Source organism: Nothobranchius furzeri, chromosome 6 (assembly GCF_043380555.1).
Source record: "Nothobranchius furzeri strain GRZ-AD chromosome 6, NfurGRZ-RIMD1, whole genome shotgun sequence".
Lineage (NCBI taxonomy): Eukaryota > Metazoa > Chordata > Actinopteri > Cyprinodontiformes > Nothobranchiidae > Nothobranchius > Nothobranchius furzeri.
Window position 1 is genome coordinate 75673483 of NC_091746.1, and position 25454 is coordinate 75698936.

At 46.0% G+C, this 25454-nt stretch overlaps 5 protein-coding genes across 15 annotated transcripts in view; 2 read left to right on the plus strand and 3 right to left on the minus strand.

The window, feature by feature from the left end:
• clip1b (CAP-GLY domain containing linker protein 1b) overlaps positions 1-1503 on the minus strand; it is a 64198-nt gene extending 62695 nt beyond the window's left edge. Inside the window, exon 1 of the mRNA XM_015943510.3 lies at positions 1285-1503. The gene's annotated coding sequence lies outside the window, so the exon portion shown is untranslated. The remainder of the gene's footprint in view (positions 1-1284) is intronic.
• Positions 1504-1785: 282 nt separating this feature from the next.
• LOC107375034 (hydroxycarboxylic acid receptor 3) lies at positions 1786-3577 on the minus strand. The gene has a single exon (XM_015943374.3). The coding sequence runs from the start codon at positions 3387-3389 to the stop codon at positions 2400-2402; it is 990 nt and encodes a 329-aa protein (XP_015798860.1). The 5' UTR covers positions 3390-3577; the 3' UTR covers positions 1786-2399.
• Positions 3578-3777: 200 nt separating this feature from the next.
• Positions 3778-12690, minus strand: denr (density-regulated protein). 4 transcript variants are annotated; one of them, XM_054744739.2, is made up of 8 exons: positions 12568-12690; positions 8788-8900; positions 8687-8706; positions 8493-8580; positions 7435-7521; positions 6505-6621; positions 6287-6426; positions 3778-4080 (listed from the first exon to the last, which is right to left on the minus strand). In XM_054744739.2, exons 2-8 carry the CDS (start codon positions 8888-8890, stop codon positions 4036-4038), a joined length of 600 nt encoding a protein of 199 aa, XP_054600714.1. In that variant the 5' UTR covers positions 8891-8900; positions 12568-12690; the 3' UTR covers positions 3778-4035. The 4 variants fall into 4 exon arrangements, with proteins under 4 accessions (XP_054600714.1, XP_054600713.1, XP_054600715.1 ...); XM_054744738.2 differs by lacking the exon at positions 12568-12690 and adding an exon at positions 11759-12419; XM_054744740.2 differs by lacking the exon at positions 12568-12690 and adding an exon at positions 11699-12419 and having other exon boundaries at positions 7435-7518; positions 8496-8580.
• Positions 12352-25339, plus strand: ccdc62 (coiled-coil domain containing 62). Of its 8 annotated transcripts, XM_070552568.1 has the most exons (11): positions 12352-12483; positions 12617-12700; positions 13310-13502; positions 13638-13804; positions 14550-14651; positions 14730-14901; positions 15145-15246; positions 20993-21071; positions 23369-23516; positions 24948-25150; positions 25235-25339. In XM_070552568.1, exons 1-10 carry the CDS (start codon positions 12439-12441, stop codon positions 25110-25112), a joined length of 1257 nt encoding a protein of 418 aa, XP_070408669.1. In that variant the 5' UTR covers positions 12352-12438; the 3' UTR covers positions 25113-25150; positions 25235-25339. The 8 variants fall into 8 exon arrangements, 6 of the variants coding, with proteins under 6 accessions (XP_070408669.1, XP_015798999.3, XP_015799001.3 ...); XM_015943513.3 differs by having other exon boundaries at positions 14550-14901; XM_015943515.3 differs by having other exon boundaries at positions 14550-14901; positions 24951-25150.
• LOC107375142 (huntingtin-interacting protein 1-related protein) overlaps positions 25254-25454 on the plus strand; it is a 37864-nt gene continuing 37663 nt past the window's right edge. Inside the window, exon 1 of the mRNA XM_015943512.3 lies at positions 25254-25339. The gene's annotated coding sequence lies outside the window, so the exon portion shown is untranslated. The remainder of the gene's footprint in view (positions 25340-25454) is intronic.

The window sequence follows — 25454 nt, forward strand, 5'->3', positions numbered from 1 at the left end:
AACGGCATTAATGGAATGAAAGGTTTTCCTTGTCTGATCCAACCTGTTCCCTTCCCAGATATTTCCAGTGCTTATCCAGGTACGGCCTGTTTGCTCCCATCCACAAGGTCACACGGATCGGCTTCCCCTGCACCACCCCCACCAAGACAAAGAGCTCCCGGAGGAGGTCCGTTCTGAAGAAGAACCCCAGTGCTTCCTCCATCACCTTTGACCTTTAGCCTGGTGCTGCACAACCAGTAGGCTTTGATCACTGGACCTCAGGGGCCTGCTGGGGGTGTAGGGACTAAGAAGATCACCAATGTAAGGTGGTGCTTGTCCATGTAAGGCCCTATAGACCAGAACCAGGATCTTGAAATGAACCCTGAAGTTGACTGGCAGCCAGTGAAGCTGGAGGAGAAGCGGGGTGATGTGGGTGTGTTTGGAGGACTTGGTCAGAAGCCGAGCACAGGCGTTCTGAACCACCTATAGACGGTTCAGGGAGGTTCTGCTCAGACACGTGAAAAGAGAGTTACAGTAGTCTAAGCGTGAGGAGATGAAGGTGTGGAGAACTGTCTCAAGTTCAGAGCGGGACAGAATGGGACTCAGCTTAGCAACGTTCCTGAGATGGAAGAAGGAAGAGCCAACAAGAGAACTGACATGAGAATCCTTGCCACAAATGGGCCCCCGAACCAACCTTTGGACAGTCCCAACACTAAGGTGTAGATGCTGAGTTCTGTCTCAGTTAACCAAGTTTTAGTTGTTTAATCAATACTAAACAGCATTGAGAGTAAAAAGAAATACCATCCCATAGAAAGACTCCTGAGCTTTAATATCAAAGCGGTTCTCCCCCCGCCCCGCCGGTGCAGTCAGACCAAAACAACAAGCACACCTGCAGCTGTCAGACCTCACCCCAGCGCTCCCAGCTCTCCCATCCTTCCACTGGGATGCTTATATTTTTCCACATCCCTCAATAATGAACGCATAAACCAGCAGTACACAGACACACGATGACACTGGGATGGCTCTGTCATCAGCAAAATTACTTCGATGTAAACCATCACTTTTCATTAATTCCTCAATATTAAATTGATAACTTTGACTTGTTTTAAAGTCTCACTTCGCAGACAATCGCGACACCGCATGTTATCTTTAGTTTCATTTAGCGAAAGCCTGAAATAGAGGCAAACGCTAGCTAGCTTCAGACTAGCCAAAATCACTAACGTCTGAAAACTAACGTCCACTGAAACGAGGCGGAAGCCGAGCAAAAGCAGACAGCAGAGGCAAGAAGTCCCTGGAAAGGCTTACTTGGTCTGTTTGCGTGAACTGGGTCTCACAGGAGCAGTCGTGGGAGTGTGCGGGACCGTTTTTCCAGCGGCTCTCTTCCCAGCCCAGCCCCGACCGCCACAGCCTGACGTCATCATGGGAGCCGGTGGTGCTACCTTCAGGGACACAAGCCGGAGCTCGTATATCTGAGTATTAATGTTGAGAAGTCCTCGAGACTCCGTGAAAATGAACGACTGTGGAAACAAGCGAATGTCTCACTATCATTTAAACAAAACTTTTGTAACGATGCTGAGTTGCATATTACTCAGGATAATTGTATATTTAGAGCTAAAACTATAGCTGGCAGACATAAACTTAACACAGACATAAACATAACAGGTTCGCGAATGCGTCGTTTTTATAAAGCACTATAATAGATTAAAATGGCGCTGATTTTTAATAACTGGGATTTCATGGCAAGCCATTATATAATTTCATAGATTAAAACCAAACACCTGTTAGATCAGCGAAAGAATAACACCGTTAGATGTTTCAGTCATTTTATTTGTAACGGTGGAAAAAAAATCAAACGACACCGAATTTTCTCAATAAAAACGTGTTTCTGGTTTGTAAAACAACTCTTTCACTGGGGAACCTTCATGTGAAAAACAGGGAAACAATTATCAACCAGGTCTCAGTTTTCTCATGGAACAGTCCAACGAGCTTAGCAAAAGGATTAAAATTACTCTGTAGAGCTTTGAGATTAGTGCTAATACATCTTTACTCAAAAAGCAGGAAGTAAAAATTTAAATAGAATTATAGAACAATTAAAAACATGATTTCTCAGCGTGAAACTAAATCCACCTCAGAGCCTAATATTATTCTAAACTACCACATATGAAGTTATAATAAGTGGATTGTGCTATATTAGACCCAAAGCACTTGTTTATGTTTATGTATTTAGCAGACGCTTCTACAACTGTTGTTCCTGTGGTTTTGAGTAAATGTTTTAACAACCAAGGTTCATGTACAGCTTTACGTTTTTCTAATGGGATCAGCAACAGAGGCTTATTTTGGGTTTTCGCACAACATCCAAGCTCATTTCAAACAAGTTCCACTTGTTGTATCACGTAAAGTTAAAATCAGCACCAGCTTTTTTACACCCTTCTACCATCGATGGTGGAAATGTCATTGTCTGATGACACCGGTGGCTCCTCATCACTTCTTCCCAACAGTTTGCTCATCACCTTTTTGAAGGTACCGCTGAAAGCTGGGCTTGAGAAATAATACACCAGAGGGTTGAGGACGCTGTTGAAGTAGGTGAAACACACTGAAGTGTAGAACGCCAGATTGGCCTTCTCAAAATGTTTGCACTCGTCATACCACAGCTTTAAGATCCACACGGCGATGCGCGATACGGTGCTGGGAAGAAAGCAGACGATAAAGATCAGAGCCACCGCCAGCACAAACTGAACGGCACGTTTGATTTTACCCTTTTTGTCCAAAGTCCTGTTTCTCAGCTGCCAGGTAATCCTGATGGTGCAAAAGGCAACAATGGCAGAGGGCAGGAAAGACTGAATGACATAGAAAGCGTTGTGCCAGGTGGACAGAGGAGTGTACCCCATGCAGATGTTGAAGCTCTCACATTGCGTGTGGTTGCTGTTGTTGTAGAAGTGCTTATTAGCAAGAAGGTATCCAGTTGCAAGAAAAATCAGGCCCCAGAGGCAGAGGGACACCAACAGAGCGTAGCCCAGGCCCAAGCGGTTCAGCCGATTCAGTGGGTAGACGATCTTGAAGTAGCGGTCGACGGCCACGGCTGTGAGGAAAAAGATCCCCGCTGCTCGGTTTGCTGCCAGCAGAAAGAGGAGAACGCGGCAGGTGGCGTCTCCGTAGATCCAGTTCTTCCCACGCCTGTAGTAATCCGCCCTGAACGGCAAGCAGAACAGGACGATGGAGTCGGCTACGGCCAAGTGAGTCAGGTACACCGCGTTGGGCTTCCACTCCTCCATGTGAAAGATAAACATCCACAGGGCTACGAAGTTCCCCATCAGCCCAAACACGAACTCCAGGATCAGCACCGGAGGCAGAACCTGGTCCAGGATGGGAGACTCAAAGGCACAGCAAACCTCCGAGTGTGTGAGATTCATCGTCTAAAGCAGTAAAACGCCAAGCCGCCGCTATTTAAAGGGGCAATAAAAACTTGCCGCACCAGGTGCTTTAGTTGGAACCTGAATGTTTGCTCTCATGCAAAGGGCTCGCGGACAAACATACGTCGGGGACGCTGTTATCAATAGGAAAGCGGTATTGACCCAAAGGAGCACGATAACAACTGCAGAGGTTATCTGTCTGGGGATAGTGGCTTCATTATAAAACTATTATAACAGGGAATAGGTTTACTCATGGGTAAGGAGTGGGCAGCACGGAAAAACAAGTAACCTGTGGCCATTTAAAAGACTTGGAAGACAAATCCTGAAGGTGAAAAACACTTTAAAGCCCTGAGAAAACAGACGAAGCAAAGAGAAAACAAACGTAGAATTTGGGTGAATGAGACTGAAATTTATTAGCCTACGGTTTGCGTGAGTGGAGAGTGTTTGTGAAGGACTCAGGTCATACCACGCCTTTGGCAAATGAGAAAAAGCAGCTAGTAACTAAAAACAGCCAGGTGAGAGGCCAAGTCTGCAGCTTTTTATGTACAGTAAACAAAATCGGTATAAAATGACGAAATGTGTACATTTGGCCAGGTCGTTGCTGTTACAGGTCGCATCCATTTCAGTGAAAGTGCTTATTTGGTCTTCACTTTTTGACTTCACCCAGATCATCAATGCTGTCGTCATCCACCTGCAGAGGAACAGAGACCAAACTCAGCCTGGGAGCATCGTGTGTTTTAAAAGCTTCTCCACACTTCTGCCTTTTCAGATTCCCCAAGAACAAACCAGCAGCTTACTGGAACATCCTGGATCCGCTACGCTTAAGGAAGCGTCACCTTTTAAGGCTCAACTATCGTTGTCTGATGGAAATTGCGATTTCAGACAACATGACCAGGTGATCGCCAAGCTTTAGTGTTTTGCAGCCCTCCTGTCTGACCCACGGTCTTTATTTTAAGCCGAGGGGTGTCTCTAATTTCAGGTGCTGCACCCTCCCAAGGCTGCGTTTAAGGTTGATTACATCACAGCCAGTGCTTAATTTGTAAATCAAACGTTCCCAACACACAAATACTGAAATACAAATAAAAGACAGAAAGCATGAAAGGAAATGAGCAGACATAAACGACCGCGCTACTGTGGCCGTGCTCAGGACGCAGATGTCTGGAGCGAGTCAACGATAAGAGCTCTGCGCCTCTCAGCTCAGAAGAATCCCCGGAGAGTCCACATATGGGCCATTCCCATCTGTACCGGGTCGGCCCGGGCCGGGTAGCCCCAGTCGGCTCCAGCCTGGCCCGGTTGATTCCACACATCCTTGTCTTAAGCCCATGTGGGCTGATTCTACCCACCAATCAGAGACTTGCTCTAATGGAAGGTGTGAATTTGCTGTCAGCAGTGGGTGTGTTGGCCCTGGTCGGCCTGAAGCAGACCCCCTCGAGAAGAGGGCTGAGAATGAGCCTTGGTTGGTCCGGAAAAATACCAGGCCACCCAGATATGTAAACAACCTACGCTACCCGGCCCGGGCCGACCCGGTACAGATGGGAATGGCCCATTAGATAATGTAATATAAGTAGAACAGGATCGTTTTCAGGCTCCCCCTGGGTGTGCAAGCTGAGGGCTTCCAGGAGCTCCCTTTAGCTCACCTGTACTTCGAATCCTGCGTATAGCACTAGCTGGTCGCGTGAGAAGCCGGATCCTAGCAGACAGTTCGCGGATCTTGTTCCGGCAAGATCCGGCTCAAATTAAGCCCCGGTCACAGCAAAGCAGCAAGACTGTCCAAATTCAAAAGATGCTCAAAATACATCTTCATTCCTTGGCAAAGGCTTTCCTAGGAGTCACTGTGGGCCGAACGGGAGACTTTTGTTCTTGTAACAATTACAGATGAAGCTGGAGAGAATTGGCATCACATGAAAGCAGATCAATAAATGGCCGTAGGAAAAGCATAACTACGCAAACGACAAACTTGGTTTTGTTCTAGATTTGTCGAAAATCCTCGTAAACTAGCTAGTCTGGCGAGTCCTGCGTGAAAACACGAACTTGGACATGTCAGACATGCCATGTTTTGTTTACTTTCTGCTTTGCCCTGTCATGGTTGCTAGGTGAGGAATAATCAGCAGACTGGAACGTCGGATTACACAGCCGTTCACCTCTGGTCTTCCTAGTAAACCAAGGACCTGGGGAAGACCATCAGCCTACGTGGACCGGGTAGGCTGGATTCCTCAAAGGATCCTGCCCCTAAATTTAGACACAGCCACATGTGTCGCTGGTTCAAGTCCAACAGTTCCATTTTCGCGTGGGAACTGGGAACGCCTCCATCCCGTACCGAAAAACCCCAAAACATGCACGCCTACACCCCTGCTGCAGACTGGTGCTGCGCTTTACGGCCTCAAAAAGGTATCATACATACATAGCGGTCCACCTCAATAATGACAGAAGAACGACGACTACCCGTACGACGGCAGTTAGCATGAGTGGCGGTAGACTTGGTCGGAGAGAAGCCTGCTCCCACAAGAAAAAAACAACCTCTTCAAAAGGCGTTTGGCGACATTTTGGATTCGGTCGTTCACCCCAGCCGCAACACGCTGGCCTCGCCCAACATTTGAATCATTTCCTCACCATCTTTCCAGTCTTGTTATAGACTGGATCTAGCCCGTCATCTTAAAGTAACATGGACACCAGCAACCTACGCACGTCTTTACATTTTTTAAAAACAGAATTTATGGACAGACAAAATTACGTCGGTAACGGGCGTTAGCGTTGGCATCAGTAAACGTCTCCATCACAAGACTGGCTCAACCTCTAGTGGAAGCATGGAAGTTAAACGTTGTTATTATTAAATTTAAACAAAAACAAACTTGATCCAGAAACTTTCCCAGAGTTTTAAACACAAACAAGACGTTTACCTCAGGCCACTTCTCCTGAATCACATCGATGATGTCGTCTGTAAAATCTCCCTGAATGATGATTTCATCCTCTGCCGTCACCGAGGCACCACAAGAGAATTTCTGAGCAAAGAATCGTTGACCCTCTTTCAGGTCGATGTCTGGGAGAGGTAACACACAATCACCATTCAGAGCGGCGCTTCCTCTCAGGTTAAACACAAATAAAGCCGAACACTCACCGAACGTGGCCAGGCCGCATACCCGTGTGACGTATTTCTTCTTTGCTCTTGGGATTTTTGCTATTGTAACTTTTTGAGGCACGGTCTTCTTCTTCTGTTTGATTTGGCCTCTTCCACCTGAACGGGAAATTAAGACGTAAGCTTCTCGGAGCTGCAGCAGGTTTAGCATTAAAACAAAAACGAACATAGACTATTAGTTTTATCGCAAACCGGCACACCTTTTTAACTCATTCACTGCCATTGACGACTAAAGTCGTCATTTGCATGTTTTTACTGTGTGGGCGTCGGACGAGCCCCCGCACCGTGAGAACAAACATCTCAGCTCTAAAGCGGATCTTCATCCGTGTACGTCACACGTCACGTGACCAGGAAGCAGAACATCCATGTGTTAGGAGATCGTTTTGGGCGCTGCTATAAAAAAAGTGAGGCGCGAACCGGAAAAGCTTCTGCCGATCACAATTCAACATCGGATTATGAAAGAACGGATAACGCTCCAAACGCGTGGATTCTTCATGAAGTAAGAGGCGAGTCTCCTCTCTGTTTTGGCGTCGACATCATGCTAGCACGCAACGTTCTGTGACTCTTAAAAAAACCAGTAAAAGCGGCGAGAAATGCTGGCAGCGAATGAGTTGTTAATGTTCCTTGCTCTATGAGCTAAACAACACGTTCACTCCCTCTAAATGTCGACAGGCGAGGACGGAGTTCTAGGCTCCTTTTCCTCATTATGTCACAATAAGGGACTTGTTCTAACAACCTGTAGAATCCTGACTTCTGACATCACAACCTGACGCAGATAAGAAGGTTTTATTCATGTTGGGAGTGTGTAAAGAGGAAGTAGAGATTCATGGCAACACAAAAAGAGAGATCTGGATAATAAGTCCCCTTTAAGCGGCTGATGGGGAAGTTCTCCCCTAACATCTGAAGACAAACCTCGCTTTTGCTTCTTCTTCTCCTCCTCTTCGACAACTGGAGGGGCTTCTCCAGTGCCGGCTTCCTGCTTTGGTGCATTCACTGCTACACCAGCAGGGTGAAAGAGAAATGAAAACCATGTTAATATCTTTATGTAGATTCAGCAACAAAACCCTTCTGGCCCGACGCACCTACACCGACGGATGCGATTTCTGACCAACAGGGCAAGAGGGGATGGTTTTGATTATCTTAAAAGCCTGCTACAACATCTGTTCCTGAACTTTGGACAAAACCTTAAAAAGTTATACAGAAAAGTAAATCAGCAGGCGACCGGAACCAGATAAACTACAGCAGCAAACTGCCTTTTAAACATTTGTTAGTGATGTGCGATACCACGGATTTCCTTTTGGATCTGATGCCAAGTAAAACTAGAGCCACTATCAGCTTTACCCATCTGGTACGAACACTTTGCTCAAAGACGTTTACGTTTGAAAACGTAATTTGTTTAGATCGTAGCTTTACACGGATGAGTCTCAGTTTCTTTCTGCCTGGACGTCCATGTGTTGGGTCAAGAGCACTCACAAATTAATGAAAATCTTGAGCCTCCATTCTGAACAGAGGCTGGAGATCCTTTACCTGCACCAGGTGCCATGTTTTACTATATATGATGGACGAACCCTCCTCACCATCACCTGCAGGCTTTTGAAGAGCTGAATTTAAGTCCAGTGGATTTAATAGAAGCTTTAAAGAACAAACTCTGGACGTGTGAGGTGAGTTTGTCTCACTGCAGAAATAACAACACACACGGAGCGTCAGCAGTCAGACGCAGCCGCTCACCAACACTCGTGTGTGTGTGTGTGTGTGTGTGTGTGTGTGTGTGTGTGTGTGTGTGTGTGTGTGTGTGTGTGTGTGTCAAAAGGAATAATTAAAGTCATCCTGCTAGAGCAGCTTCTCTGTGGTGGACCACACCAGCTTCTGCCACAATAAATAATAATAATAATAATAATAATAATAATAGTAATAATTCTATTATTACTATGAAGAAAGCAGCAAAAGCCTTCGAAAACCTTATAAATACTCACCTAGAGTCAGCCTGGCAAACACATCTGGAAAGTTCTTCTCAAGCCACTGCCTACATTTGGCTGGCTCAGGCATGTACTCGCAGTACTGCAGACACAACACTCATCAACACTGCTTAAAAACCACCTCCAAGAGCTCATTCAGAGTTAACTGGGCCACTGAACAGCGCTGCGTGTTTGTGTGGTAAACTCACCTCTGACGGCAGAGAGCACACTGCAGAAACACAACAACTCGGGTCAACGATGTAAAAAAACGTCTAAATACACGAAAAACCCAACGGGTTACAAACCGTACCTCCACAGTAAAGAACCTTTAGTGGATACTTTGAATCGGGGTCAGCTGAACCTTGCTCCGACTTGCTTTCTGAACACCCAGATTCCATCTCAGTAGTAGCCATCACAACTTATCTGATCATAAAGCAGATGCACAATGACAATAAATAAATAAATAAATACAAGGCAAGTATTTGTTCTAATTATACAAAACACAAGATTATCCGCAACCAAAGCAAAAGATTCCTGAAGCTTTTATAAATTGCATAAGTTTGAAAAAATTATTCAGTAACAAAAAATGTTTAAATTCATTTAAAAAGAGCAAGTCACCCCCAAATCATCTAATTTTCCTGATAAACTATATAAATGTGTGTCTAATCGTGCTGCAGACACGTGTAGTCAACAGTTTTGCACTTTAGTGCATTTTAGTTCAAATTTAAATTTTCTGCCTAAAACTGTCAGTGTTGTGCCGTTGTCAGGTAAAAACTCTGCACTGCATTTGAATTTAAATCTGCCATCGCTATTGGCTAACCCCGGGTTTCCACGGGAGCCGTCAGCAGCACGTTACTGCAGCAGCACGTCTTGCTCGCGTAAGCTGCTGCTTGGCCCTTCCCACGAGACGCGAAGCAGCAGGGGAGCAGCTGTCACCGACCGAGCACGAAGTCACACGAGTGACTTCGTCAGTAAACACAACAACAAGCAGGAGAAAACTACAACATGGTTTGTGTTTTATGTTCTGTCCGTTTTATAATCGCCAATACGGACCTGAAAAACAAAGGAGACCGCTAGCTAGGTGATAACTTCTCACGGGGCCACACAGTTAGTAACCTTTTTTAAAGTAAAGCAACCGGAAGGCAGTACGTTGTTTATTCTGAAAATCTTGGGAGCTTCTCTTCATTTCCGCGTCCGATTTCCTGTCTTTCCTTCCCCAAAAATGTCGAACTTGACCCGTTTCAGAGGCGTCGCGCGTAGAAAATAGAACTGGCGCGTAAGGGCCGCGACATGCTGCTCCTGAGACGCGGCCGACTCGCGCTGCTGACGGCTCCAGTGGAAAAGGTTCTGTTGACCACAGTGGTTCCTATCAGCAGCTGTGACGTGCTGCTGCAGTTACGTGCTGCTGACGGCTCCTGTGGAAAGCCGGGGTAAGAGGTACCCTAGAACGTTAGCTCGTACCATATGATGTCACAATGTTGTTGTGAGCCTGTGTGTGTGTGTGTGTGTGTGTGTGTGTGTGTGTGTGTGTGTGTGTGTGTGTTAGCGGCTCCGCCCTCTCGGTCTGCTAGGCAACAGCATTTGTTGCATTTTTCAAACAGGAAGTGGGAGTGGAGTAGGACTCTGGTAGGGGGTGACTTGCTCTTTAAAATGTATTTTTTTCAAATGCTCAGTTTTGACTGGAGAGCAATGTTGATCCTCATTAGAAATAATGCTAAACAATAAATCCTCACTTAAGAAACTACTTAATATTAATTTTTTCACCCCCAAATCATCTTTTTTTGCTGATAATCTACATAAATGAGTGTCTAATCATGCTGTAGACACGTGTTGTCAATAATTTGGCAATTTAAATATTCTGCCTCAAACTGTCAGTGTTGCGCCGTCGTCAGGTAAAAAACTCACCACTACAATTGAATTTAAAACTGCCACCGCCATTGGCTAAGAGGTACACTGTGACGTTAATAGGTACATTTTGGTGTCACAATACTGTTGCGAGTGTATTTGTTAGCGGCTCCGCCCTCTCGGTCTGCCATTTGTTGCATTTTTCAAACACGACGTTGGAGGGAAGTAGGACTCTGGTAGAGGGGTGACTTGCTCTTTAATGAATGTCCCATAACTGCAATTCAACTGTCATGTCATTCTTCAGCCGTTTTGATGTATTAGTAGGAGACAGCGTGAAAAAGGTGCACAGGAAGAAAGTGTTTTAAAAACTGAGTGTTTGTTGATATATATGCTATGCTAAGTCTTAAAAGTTTATTAAAAGGTTATTCTTAGTCTTGAACCTAAGCTGATAGAGCACCAGGAGCAGGGAACCCAACCTTGGTCCTGAAGGGTCCCTTCCAGAATGTTTTATGCGTTTCTCTGCTCCAACACACCTGAATTTATTGTTGATTTACCTGTTCTGGAGATCACGAAGCTCTACAGAAGCCTGTTTGTCACCCACTCATTAAGTAAGTTGTGTTAAAGGAGAGAAACTATTCTGCAGGATGCGGACCCTCCAGGACCAGTACTGGGCACCACTGGCTGAGATGTTTCCACCATTGAAATGACTGAATCATTGTTCAGATTGTCATCAGACTCTCCAGAACCATTTTCATGATTTATTTATTTTACAGGTCGGCTGAAGACGGGTCTAAAAGTGCCAGGTGGTGGCCTTGGGGGGCCAGAGTAACGGACCTGTATTTAAAAGGTTCAGGTTACATGACAACGTAAAAGCAGGAGAAAATGACCAGTCACTACAGGAGTGACATAAGAAAAACTCCTCCTCCACCACCACCTCCCACACTAGCAGCGAGATTTGGCAAAGAAACGTTTTCCTGCACTAAAGCAGATCAGAAGTTGGCATTACTGAGGTTAAATTTACTACCCAGCTGCAGCAGACCAGCGCTTAAGTGAAGATAAATAGCCTTGGCTTGCTAACACATGCGGTTGTTTTATGGTGGCTGCGACATTTAAGCAGTTTGCTCCTATATTAATATGTAAAATATACGATCAAAGTATAAGAACTGTGGATGATTACATCACTGTTAAAACTCCAAAACAACAAGAAAGCCTAAAATGTGGTTTCAGTGTCTCCATTCATCATGTATCGTTAACTCACCAGCTGTCACTGTTAGCCACTCGGTACAGTTTAGCAAGCTAGCTGATGAGCTAACGCACCGCTGCCAGGCTGTGCAGCTAAAAACGAATAAACTCATCATTTATGTCGCATTACCTACCTCGCTGGGTAAACTTTAAAATTTTTGTCGTTTAAGGATGAGAGTTGGTCGCATTATTACCGTTAGTTTGAGTTTTAGAATAGCATTCTCATTGAACAAGGTGTAGTTGGCATACTTGGAGCACGCCTAGTCGCAGCGTTTTTATTTAGGGTGTTGTGCTGTAGCGCCACCCAGCGTTCGGGAGGATAAACAAAACCACAGAGGCTTCATATCAATTTTAATTCTAATTAGCTTTTGTTTATATGGAAAATAAACTTTTTTACAAATGACATGATTGGAGTTTAGTTCGTTCATCACAAAACTGCACGTTCTTTTATTTTGAAAACCGAATTACATTATTTTGAAAAGAATTGTTAAATATCCGCTTCCACTCAAAAGTTGCTTTAACGGTCAAGTGAGCTAAAAATAGAAGAAAAGTGAAGTTTCTCTGCCAATTTTTTATGTTTCGTATTGAAAACAAAGTTTAACGCGCTATTGCTGCTCGGCTTTACAGCAGTGCTACTGGTTTGTTAACGTTTGTTTACTTAATAGCTAGCTAACTGGGCTAGTTCAAAACGGCAACAATAACGCTAACGGGAGTTAAACAGGATGTAATATAATAAATCCTATGATGTGATGGATGAAGGAAGGAGACTGTTTACTTCAAACGGGAGAGCCCATCGTTCTCTCTGGTTAGATGGTACCTGGATCATGTTTATATCAACATCCGTCATTCAGCGTCACTTTTGACTGAGTTTCAGATGTTTCTGCTGAGCCTAATTAGGCACAGCACGTCTGTGGAAAAGGTCAATTCTGTTGCAAAACAAATATGTTTAAAACAAACAAACAAAAATGAAACAATTGTCCTGCTGTTGTAAAGTGTTTCTAACCAGAAGGTTGTATTCTGTTTGATTCTGCTCCATCCTCTGGCCTAAACAGCTTCATGATGGTACGGGAAGACAGTGGGTCAAAGCTTCCTCCATCCAGGCAGATTCCGTCTGTCGTAGCTCACAGAGTACAGAGGTGAGGTCCAAAATAAATATATGAAGCTGCATTTCATCCGAAGGTATCGGGTTGTTTAGTCAAAGGAATACTTCTTTAAACAAATAACATAAAACTATTATTTTGTAGTGATCTAAAGCTTATAACTAAATGTTTTGGATCACTCGTGTTTCTGTTGCCGTCTCCGGTCTGTTACAGGTTGTTTCTGCAGCATCACGTCTGTCCACGACGTTCCAGTTTAGCCATGCTAAGCTATGCTTCCACAGTTTTCCCACAGCCAGTCGATTAATTCAGGGCAGATTTCTTTCTGAGGCCACTCCAGAAGGGGAATGCTGGTGGAACTCCTCACTCTGTTATCAGAGAATCAGGGATTAAGTGAAGCAATCCCATGTTGGACAGGATCCGGATTGTGTCATCTGTGAAATCACCCAGCTGAGCTATTGTGGTGTTGAAACTAAACCATCTCTCTCTATCTTGTATATTATTTTTTCATTTTGCTATAATGCTTCTTTTTTCTTTTTGTTGGAACCTTCTCATTTTCATCTGAATTTGATTTTGTTTTTATTAATGTTGGTTAAACTGTAATATGGACCACTTGCTTCAGTTCAACTTCTGTGTGTTTCTTTAAAGCTTCCAGTGAAAGACCTGAGTAGCTCCACCGTTCAGAGGCAGAGGAGGGAGCTCCAGCTGCTGATGGTGGAGCTGAAGGACAGAGAGATGGAGCTGAATGCCATGGCTGCCTCGCACCACCAGCAGCATCAGGCCTGGGAACAAGATCGTCAGAGAGCGTTGGTGTTGGAGCAGAGGTGTGCTCGTTTGGACGGTGGGTACACACACTCATTTGTCTGGTGCTTCTAGCTTATAAAATCTTAGAAAACATGTTCATTCATCCTTCTTCACTGACTACCCTTTTTAAAATAACGATGTTTACACTATGTGTTGTTTATTGTGCACACAGAGGAACTGCGCAAGCGTAACGAGGTGATGAGGGCTGTGACAAAACACGTTTGTGTTGTGGAAAGCAGAGAAAGGGAGGTGCAGATGGAGCTCAGCAAAGCCAAACAGAAGCTCTGTGAGCTTGAAGAGAAACAAGAACACATCATCGGAAAATGCCGAGACTATGAGGTACCATCGTAGTTCATAATCGTGTGTGTGGAGCTGAGAAGTTCCTAGACAAATATCTGATCCCTCTAATCACTTCTGTTAAGTGTTTTTGCCGAACTGCACTTCTCTCACAATCAAGCTAGCTTCTCTGCTGGAATGTGATGTTTAAAGAGCAAGTCACCCCCTACCAGATTCTTACTCAACTCCCACTTCCTGTTTGAAAAATGCAACAAATGCTGTTGCCTAGCAGACCGAGAGGGCGGAGCCACCAACAAATACACACACACACCGACATTGTGACATCATATGGTACCAGCTACCGTTCTAGGGTACCTCTTAGCCAATAGCGATGGCAGATTTAAATTCAACTGCAGTGCAGAGTTTTTACCTGACAACGGCACAACACTGACAGTTTTAGGCAGAATATTTAAATTTGAACTAAAATGCACTAAAGTGCTCAACTCAATGCACGTGTCTGCAGCACGATTAGACACGCATCTATATATATCAGGAAAATAAGTTGTTTTGGGGTGACTTGCTCTTTAATAAGATTAAATACACAGACATATATATACACACACACACACACACACACACACGCACACACACACACATATATATATATATATATATATATATATATATATATATATACATATATAATATATATATATATATTATGTGTGTGTGTGTGTGTGTGTGTGTGTGTGTGTGTGTGTGTGTGTGTGTGTGTGTATTTACTATACACACTCATGATGTGTTCTAGGAGAAGAACCAGAGTCTCAGCTCCACCGGCATGGCTCTGTCTACTCAAGTTGGCTCTCTGCGGGTCAGGGAGGAAGAACTGAGCGCCGTGCTCAAGCTGAAGGTAAACCAATCCAACTATTTTAGTAGCTCTGTCCGTTCTTGTCCTTCAATCGTCCAGTTTTGTTTAAATCACAACCAGGACAAAGATGTGACTGAAGCCTCTGGTCGTACTCTGGAGCTGACGGGGAGACTCCGAGACCTGGATGCTGCGCTGACACAGAGCCGCTCACAGGAAAACAAGCTCTTCAAAGACTCTGAGGAAAATAAGCGTAGATACAAAGAAACCAAACACGAGGTCAATCAGCTCAGAGGTATCTCTTGAACACCTCCTTTATTAGATGGATCGAAAAATAAATTTTAACCACAGTTTCTCAACTGTGGTCCCTTCTACTTATTTATGTTCAGTGCATGTTTACAATCAGCAGAAAAATATCATTTGAGACTTTAGAAAATATGTTTTTAGGTTCTTAAAAATGACACCGTCGTCATCATATTTGTGCACAATGAAGCTACCAATTCTTTCATCTCTTTGCTGAGTCATGTTGTGTTTGTAGAGGAGCTGCAGCAGCAGGTGACACAAAGCAGCACCCAGAGGGAGGAGATCATCCGTCTGAAACAGGAGCTCCAGCTGCTTCATGCTGATCTGGTCCTGACAGGTACTTCTCCTCACGGTCTCCACTGTTGGGGGTTTTATTAATCCATCTGCTGTATCCGTGTCTTCTTTACGCTCCAGTGTGTAATAATTCATAGAGAAATCTATTGTTTTGTGGTTTGCCTGAGTAATTAACCAGAATGCCTCGAAAACGCCGCGATTTCTGACCATGTCTGAGCTCAGGATCCAGTATGGCTGCCTTACAAATAAAACAAGATGATAAATAAATACATTAATTAATTCACTTTTAAATCATTCGCTCACATTACCTGTCAAACAAGTCAGAGACATGTATTGTTGCTGACCTATATTGTCAATGATGGTTACCATGGTAACTGAACAGTTGTGGCTTAGGGTAACAACATTAGTAGGGTTAGGAGTTTAGAAGATGAGGGTGTGTGAGCACGAGTGACTTCAGATTTTGTATTTTTCATTTTAAAACGGTGTAAAATGAATTGAATTTGGATTGTTGCTTTTATTTGAGAAGCACTTTGTGTTGATTTTAGCATGAAATGTTCTTTATAAACAAAATTAACTTTGATGTGACCTTTCACTGCTCTGAGATCAGAGTTTTTTTTAGGCAGTTATTTTATAAAGTTAATATTTTTGTTTATTTTTTGAGATAAACAGTCTAAATCTGCTGGAGAGTGAAGAGAAACCGACATTTATTGATGTTATACTCTGATTCCACAGCTGTTTGATTTATTTAATATATACTCCTTTGTGTTTACGTTTCTATATCAGATATTATGATCCCTGGGCTGCCACCTTACCGTGGTGGAGGGGTTTGAGTGCCTCACTGATCCTAGGAGCTAAGTCGTCTGAGGCTTTCTGCCTCTGGTAGGGTCACCCATGGCAAACAGGTCCTAGGTGAGGGATCAGACAAAGAGCAGCACGAAGACCTCTTATGATGAATTATATAAATGGAAACCGTGTTCCCTCGCCCGGACGTGGGTCACCAGGGCCCCCCTCTGGAGGTGGGGCACATCGGCGAGCGCCTGGTGGCCAGGCTTTCACCCATGGAGCCCGGCCGGGCACAGCCCGAAGAGGAAACGTGGGTCCCCCTTCCCATGGGCTCACCACTGATGGGAGGGGCCAAAGGGGTCGGGTTCAGTGTGTGACGGGTGGTAGTCGAGGGCGGGGACCTTGGCGGTCTGATCCTCGGCTACAGAAGCTGGCTCTTGGCACATGGAACGTCACCTCTCTGGTGGGGAAGGAGCCTGAGTTGGTGTGTGAGGTTGAGAGGTTCAGACTAGATATAGTCGGGCTCACCTCAACGCATGGCTCTGGCTCTGGAACCAGTTTCCTTGAGAGGGGTTGGACTTTCTACCACTCTGGAGTTGCTCCCACTGAGAGGCACCGAGCAGGGGTGGGCATACTAGTTGTCCCCCATCTTGGTGCCTGTACGTTGGGGTTTACCCCAGTGAATGAGAGGGTAGCCTCCCTCCGCCTACGTGTGGGGGGACGGGTTCTGACTGTAGTCTGTGCTTATACACCAAACTACAGTTCAGACTACCCACCCTTTTTGGAGACCTTGGAGGGGGTGCTGGAGAGCGCTCCTTCCGGTGACTCCCTCGTTCTGCTGGGGGACTTTAACGCTCACGTGGGCAACAACAGTGAGACCTGGAGAGGTGTGGTTGGGAGGAACGGCCCCCCCGATCTGAATTCGAGTGGTGTTTTGTTATTGGACTTCTGTGCCAGTCATGGATTGTCCATAATGAACACCACGTTCAGACATAAAGGTGTCCATATGTGCTCTTGGCACCAGGATACCTTAGGCCGCAGCTCGATGATCGACTTTGTTGTTTCATCTGACCTGCGGCCGCATGTCCGGACACTCGGGTGAAGAGAGGGGCGGAGCTGTCAACTGACCACTACCTGGTGGTGAGTTGGCTCAGATGGTGGGGAGGATGCCGGTCAGACCAGGCAGGCCCAAACGTATCGCGAGGGTCTGCTGGGAACGTCTGGCAGAGTCTCCTGTCAGAAGGAGCTTCAATTCCCACCTCCGACAGAACTTCTAAAATGTTCCGGGGGAGGCGGGGGACATTGAGTCTGAATGGACCCTGTTCCATGCCTCCATTGTTGAGGCGGCCGACCGGAGCTGTGGTCGCAGGATCGTCGGTGCCTGTCGTGGTGGCAACCCCCGAACCCGCTGGTGGACACCGGCGGTTAGGGATGTTGTCAAGCTGAAGAAAGAGTCCTATCAGGTCTTTTTGGCATGTGGGACTCCTGAGGCAGCTGACGGGTACCGGCAGTCCAAGTGGAATGCGGCTCGGGTGGTCGCCGAGGCAAAAAACCTGGGCATGGGAGGAGTTCGGTGAGACCAAGGAGCAAGACTTTCGTACGGCTTCGAGGAGATTCTGGTCCACCATCCGGTGCCTGGGGGGGGGGGCAGTGCGCCACCAACACTATCTATAGGGGGGACGGTGTCCTGCTGACCTCTACTCAGACGTTGTGGATCGGTGGGCAGAATACTTCGAAGACCTCCTCAATCCCACCGACACATCTTCCAGTGAGGAAGCAGAGTCTGGGGACTTTGGGTTGGCCTCTCAAATCTCTGGTGCTGAGGTCACTGAGGTGGTTAAAAAGCTCCTCTGTGGTGTAACGTGAGGAAGTATGGGTTTTCTGTGCCAAAGGTCGTATTTTCCCGGCTGGGTCAAAGCTGGGTCACGCAGCAGCTTTCACCCACAGATTAAGACCTGAGCCGACAGCAAGTCTGAAGGACTCCACAACATCGAGAACACCTGCAGCTTCCGAAGAAGGACTTCTCACACAATCTAGTCATAATAAAAGAGTCTTACGCTTTCTTTGTTTATTAATGCTAAATAATCATTTTATCACTTTGCTCATTATAAATGTATTTTAATCAAATAAATGATTATTATGCTTTGGGTAATCATAATGAACTATAATGAATCAGTACTCAATTAAATAATGTTTTTGAAGATGTTTAGCGATGACCTTCACACCCGCTCACACAGGTCTGGATCCACAGTAACTCAGAACACATTTGCTCTGACGCACAACAAGTTTGCTTTGGGAAGAGAAGTGGTTTTGGTAAGTTAGTCAGAACGAGATTGAGAACGAAAGAGAGAGGACGTGCGGAACAAACGCCAACGGGGAAAGGAGCCCTGCCGGCTCTTTTCTCCCCCCACGCTATTTCTGTCAAGCCAGACAGAATAGCTGAAATGCAACCAGCTAACGCAGACTCGTCCAGAGTCTTTGATTTCTGAGTTAATTTAAACTTGAGAAAGCGCATCTGCCAAACGCTTCATCAACGTGTACCGAGGTCAACTCTGGACTGGACCGTCACACACCTTCGTCTTCTCTGCCAGCCAAGGTGTCATCTGGATAAACATCCTCCGAGGTCTGGATCTGAAAGGGGGTCCTAAGTATGGTGAGGCAGAACACGGTAGATAGCGTTCTGATGCAGTTTTTCTAATAAGAACTAAAGTTTAATTGCAAAACATCATTTTTCATTCAGTTCACCTTTTCTCTACCTGAAGCAATCTCAGACACCTGCATGCACACATTCATAATTCCATCATCCTCAATCCTAGCACATCCAACACAAGGTCTATTTGAGCAAACTTAAAATATCAACTGTTAAAGATTGTCCAACAAGGTTGCCAATGTTGATTGTTCTTCCTATGATTGTCATTTCAAATCGTTAGTTTAAATTGAAGAATTAAAACTCAAATTTCAAACTTGTCTTTTCATTGAACTGAAACACAGACAAACGGATATGATCGTCAGTTTATCGATGAAAACAAACTTTGAGTCTTCTTATCTCTATAACATTTGGTTATTAATTTATTAAAATTAATATTCCAGATTATTATGTAGGATGGTTCCTCTTTCATAAAAGAGCCAACAACCATTACGCTACAGTGGCAAGGCTCCAGGGGTGGATGAGATCCGCCCGGAGTTCCTTAAGGCTCTGAATGTTGTGGGGCTGTGTTGGCTGATGTGGCTCTGCAATATCGCGTGGACATCAGGGGCAGTCCCACTGGACTGGCAGACCGGGGTGGTGGTACCCTTATATAAAAAGGGGGGCCGCAGGGTGTGTTCCAACTACAGTGGGGTCACACTCCTGAGCCTTCCTGGTAAGGTCTATTCAGGGTTCTGGAGAGGAGGGTCCGTCGGATTGTTGAACCTCAGATTCAGGAGGAGCAATGTGGTTTTGGTCCTGGCCGTGGAACACTGGACCAGCTCTAGACCCTTAGGGGGATCCTGGAGGGTGCGTGGGAATTTGCCCAACCAGTCTACATGTGTTTTGTGGATTTGGAGAAGGCGTTTGACCGCGTCCCTTGGGGGGGCCTGTGGGGGGTACTCCGGGAGTATGGGGTACCAGGCCCTCTGATACGGGCTGTTAGGTCCCTGTATGACCGGTGTCAGAGCTTGGTCCGCATTGCCAGCAGTAAGTCGGGCTCGTTCCCAGTGAGAGTTGGACTCCGCCAAGGCTGCCCTTTGTCACCGATTCTGTTCATGACCTTTATGGACAGGATTTCTAGGTGCAGCCAAGGTGTGGAGGGCATCCGTTTTGGTGGCCTGAGGATCAGGTCTCTGCTTTTTGCAGATGATGTGGTCCTGTTGGCTTCATCAGAACGTGATCTTCAGCTTTCACTGGAGCGGTTCGCAGCCGAGTGTGAAGCAGCTGGGATGAGAATCAGCTCGTCCAAATCTGAGACCATGGTCTTGATTCGGAAAAGGGTAGAATGCCTTCTCCGGGTCAGGGATGAGGTCCTGCCCCAAGTGGAGGAGTTTAAGTGTCTCGGGGTCTTGTTCACGAGTGAGGGGAAACTGGAGCGTGAGATGGATAGGCGGATTGGTGCTGCATCTGCAGTGATGCGGGCGTTGTACCGGTCTGTCGTGGTGAAGAGAGAGCTGAGTCAGAAGGCGAAGCTCTCGATTTACCAGTCGATCTACGTTCCTACCCTCACCTATGGTCATGAGCTTTGGGTAGTGACCGAAAGAACGAGATCGCAGATACAAGCGGCTTAAATGAGTTTTCTCCGAAGAGTGGCTGGGCTCTCCCTTAGAGATAGGGTGAGAAGCTCGGTCATCCGGGAGGACCTCGGAGTAGACCCGCTGCTCCTCCACATCGAGAGGAGCCAGTTGAGGTGGCTCGGGCATCTGGTCGGGATGCCTCCTGGACGCCTCCCTGGTGAGGTTTTCCGGGCACGTCCAACCGGGAGGAGACCTAAAGGTAGACCCAGGACACGGTGGAGGGACTATGTCTCTCACCTGGCCAGGGAACGCCTTGGGATTCCCCCGGAGGAGCTGGCCCAAGTGGCTGGGGAGAGGGAAGTCTGGGCCTCTCGCCTTAGGCTGCTGCCCCCACGACCCGATTCCGGATGAGCGGATGAAAATGGATGGATGGATGGATGGATGGATGGATGGGTGGATGGATGGATGGATGGGTGGATGGATGGATGGATGGATGGATGGATGGATGGGTGGATGGGTGGATGGATCATTATGATGTCATGTTGGCTGAGATTCGCTAAAGCTACAGAGTTTAGAAAAGAACAGACATGTATTTAGTTTGTGTTTCATCCCAGAGGGAGATGATGCATTCATACCGAACTATAGCTGGTTGGATTTATGACACGGTTTATTAACGTGCAAACACATTTGTGTGTATCAGTGGTGTGAGGTTTGGTGTTAGATTGAATCGTTCTGCCCGTGATGTCACCTCTCCGTGAGAGGAGCCACCACACTTGCTGAGACCGAGTCTCGCTCTTCAGCAGGGGAGGGCGACAGCTGCTGGAGCTGTCTCGCACCAAACAGGAACGCATCATGTCTGCGCTGCGCTGCCTGCAGCAGGTAAGGTGTCTGCATAACGCGACACAGATCAAACCTAAAAACCAAAACCAACAACAGAGAAACTGATGTTCAACCCCCTCCCCAGCTAGAGAAAAGCAGCTCCACTCTGAAACTGGTCTTTCCTCATTCCCTGATCACTTGTTGGTGTTAGAGGTGACCAGTTTGTCAGCATGCCTCGGAGTGATCCGACTGTTTTCTCACCACGACTCCAGGTTGTCGGTTAGATTCTCTGAGACGTCGATGCTCTGAGGGGTGCATTTATGTTCATCTAAATGATAAATAAATGATAAATGACCCGCACTTGTACAGCGCCTCTCAGAGTAAGGACTCCAAAGCTCTTTACACTACAGTGTATCATTCATCCATTCACACACACATTCACACACTGGTGGTGATGAGCTACGATGTAGCCACAGCTGAATAGAATCCTTTATTGTCCCACGATGCACCAGCGGCGAGTTACGGGCAATCCCGAGTGCACATCTTCACACAAACGTAAAAATGATATAAAAACTGTAAAATAAAAAGTCACACTGAATTCCTTCACAAGTCCTTACAGCTGCTGTGAGGACGGATCTACAGTAAGACAGTAACAGTTCATACTTGGGGTGGGAGACATCGTCCAAGGATGATGTCGACAGTCCTGTCTCTTGACCCGGGTCAAGGGGGCCCACTAGGACAGAGCTGTCCTTCCTGTAGAGCTCATGTAACTCCCAGTTCACACAGCAGGATTCTAGCGGGATCGGACCAGTTTGAAACCACAAGAGAAAACCAGAGATGAGGAACTGTGGCACCAACAAGTCGTCTCCATGCCGTGATTTTCTTCTGCTCGGCAACTAAACCAGGTGATTTCAGGGGGCGGCGGCGGCACAGGAGTTAAGTGCTCGCCCCGTAATCGGAAGGTTGCAGGTTCGAGCCCCGCTCAGTCTGTCGCTGTCGTTGTGTCCTTGGGCAAGACACTTAACCCACGTTGCCTGCTGGTGGTGGTCGGAGGGACCGGTGGCGCCAGTGCTCGGCAGCCTCGCCTCTTGTCAGTGCGCCCCAGGGCTGCTGTGGCTACATCGTAGCTCATCCCCACCAGTGTGTGAATGTGTGGGTGAATGGGTGAATGACTGATTGTGTTGTAAAGCGCCTTGGGGGGTTCCAGGGCTCTAGAAGGCACTATATCAAATACAGACCATTCACCATTTCAGTCAGCACAGTGAACGAACGTGGTTCAGTTGCCAGCATGGAGTTGACTTGTTGATGTCATAATTCCCATCTCTGGAGAACACACACTTGAACACACACTTGGTGATAAACAAAATCACAGTGTGTGGCCACACAGCAAAACTACACATGGACCAGTTTCTCACACGAACGTTCACCCGGTCAGAGGCGAAATCTCCCAAAACCTCTTAAACATGGCGGAGGATGAGCGTGCAGCGTGCTTCCACCGCCCCAATTTCTGATTGGCTACACGTTACATGCAACAGACAGCTCGCTGGTTGTTTAAACTTGACTCTCTTGTGTTGTCTCTGAGTGAATATGAAGCTGTTATCTAATCCCTGCAATAAAAAGCTCCGATCTTCTGGTTAAAATAACCCAGCAGATCCATAAGGGTGATTTCATCTTTCCTATGGAATCCTGCGCCTTATTGCTTATTAAATAACATGCTATTTAAATCATTCCAAGTTTCACAACTCCCTCATACGGAAGCAGGTGCATCCATTCAACCTGCTGGTTCCCATGGAGAGAAACAGAAAACACACAGACCCGCGTGTTCTAGTGGGGAGACTGGCACCGGAAAAGCTTGCATTTAATAAAGCACAAGATGTAAAAACAATTATAACGAGAAGAGCAGTAATAATATTCATGTCAGCCATTTTTACCTAACAAGTGTCCGAAAAAATTTCAGAAGATCAAAAATCCGCCTAATGATCTTGCATTAGAGTCTGGCCTAACTGCTTCCTCTCAGCTGTAATCCAGATTATTATTCTGGTGAACACGTGTGCTTACGAGAGTCCACTATATCAATGCTGGTGATGTGGAAGTCCACTGGTGATGTGGTGGGTCTGTGCCTGCAGAAAACCCCCTCAGCTCCTTGATCCGTGCGGTGGTGTTTCTGCTGAACCCGGCCCACAAAGTCCTGATACTTGAGTTTAGTAGAAGAGGAAGGATTTAGATCTGGCTTAGCTTCAGAAAGCGGCTAGTCTCCTGGGAGGGCGACGATGCTAATGAAACCTTTTGTGATGAAGTTGTATTTTGAGTTACCAGCAGAGGCATGAAGGGAATGTTGTACTGTGTTTGTGTCCCAGCCAGGACGAGTTGGCATGTAGCCATCTGGACCATCCGTCATCTCGAAGTCTTCGAGGGACGAACCGGAGGCCCGATCACGATGCTTTAGCAGTAACTGATCTCCAAACCAACAACAAACCAGGAGTCCTGTCGGCACGTGTTACAGATGTGAGCTGTGTTTATAAACGGACTTTATTACACACAAGTCGGAATGAAAAACGGTTGCATTCATCTCAGCACAGAGTTTAAAAGGTTTAAGGTGCAGAGGGAGCGTGGTTGATCCCTCTGACTCGTGGAGCTACAGTCAGGAGCTAGCTAGCTCTGACAAACCTGAGGTGTAAACCTGGACCCAACCCGGAGCGACCCTGCAGCCACATGGAGCTCAAGGGGCCTGCAGCGATGGCTTCTCATAACATTGGTTAAAAATGATCAAATTCACTTTAGATGTCATTCAGTGCTGGTTAAACAATAGAATAGTTCAGACCTCCCACAGTTTCAGCAGCACCAACACTGAAGAGAATTGTTTAAAGAAAAGTAACAACAAAGGTACAATTACACTGAATTTGCATATCATACTGAAAGCTCCACTAATATAGTTGCATCGCTTTCTGCAAATATCAACATCCCATAAAAGAATTATGCTCCTTTTCTTAAGTTTGATTTTTTTTATTGTGATAAAGGAACAAAATAGTGTTTTTTGGTTTAATTTTTCAACAAAATCTCTTACGATAGATATTTATGGGCGAGGAAAAAATGAATTTCTTATTTAAATCTCAGAAAAAAATGAAAATCCTGATTTTAATCTCTTAAGTTTGACTTTCTACTCAGAAGTTGGAGAATTTCGCCTCTCAGTAGATTTCAACAATTCAAAAAATCTGTTTAATCTGGAAGCAGAACGCACCAGTTAGACTAGAAACCAATCAAACCCTGAAGCCCCTTTAACCCTCTCAGGCTCAAAATAAGTTCTGATAAAAGGACGAACAACTGAGTCCTTCAGGGGAACTTCTGAGATAAAAATGCTCGTGAAACACGCGTGTGGAGTAACCAGGTAGGTAGGTCTGCCACGCCTGCCTCCACAGGGTTAAACACAAAGACCTGCTGTTCGTTCACTTTTATTGCTTTTTTGCAGGACGTTGATTCTGCCTGCAGCTTCATTCACACGTCACGTTTTCTAATTTTAAAGTGCAAGTCACCCCCTACCAGAGTCTCACTCCCCTCCCACCTCATGTTTGAAAAATGCAACAAATGTTGTTGCCTGGCAGACCGAGAGGGCGGAGCCGCAAACAAATACACACACAGGCTCACAACAGCATTGTGACATCATAATGTACCAACTAACGTCGTCGTGTACCTCTTAGCCAATAGCGGTGGCAGATTTAAATTCAAATGCAGGACAGAGTTTTTACCTGAGAACGGCGCAACATTAACAGTTTTAGGCAGATTATTTAAATTTGAACTAAGATGCGTTAATGTGTCAAATTATTGACTACACGTGTCTGCAGCATGATTGGACACTCATTTATACAGTTTATCTGCAAATAATGTTGATTTGGGGGTGACTTGCTCTTTACCTGTGACAGTCTCCTCTCCGTGTGCCAGCAGGGCAGTGATCATCTGTCTAGGTGCTCTCTGCAGCACCTGTTGGGTGAGTCCAGGCTGCTTCACAAAGCAGCAGCAGCCCCAAACGCCTCAGCTTACCACAGCGGACCGACCCGGTCTCCAGCCGCAGAGTTGCTGACCCGCTTTACGTCCACGAGTGTCTGAGAGCCTATCATCTCCGCCCAAATACCTCATTACACAAGGTTTGACGATCTTCGTGTCTCACAGGGGTGTGGCACGGAGGGTGTTAAACGTCAGGGTCTGTTAACAGGTGTTTTTTTATACAGGCCGGCGTTGATCCACCCAGTTCCTGTCTCCATCCCAGTGTCACCCAGCCTGCCAGTCGGGCAGACGACGGACTTTAAGGAGGAAAGAATCTTCTGTGTGAAAATGTCAGTAATTATCAGTGTGTGTCACGATGTGAGGAGAAAATAGTTTCAACAAGAGAAATGATGGACAATAATGAACTATAATGAAAAGAATGAAGCACGATGTTAAAAGGCTGGG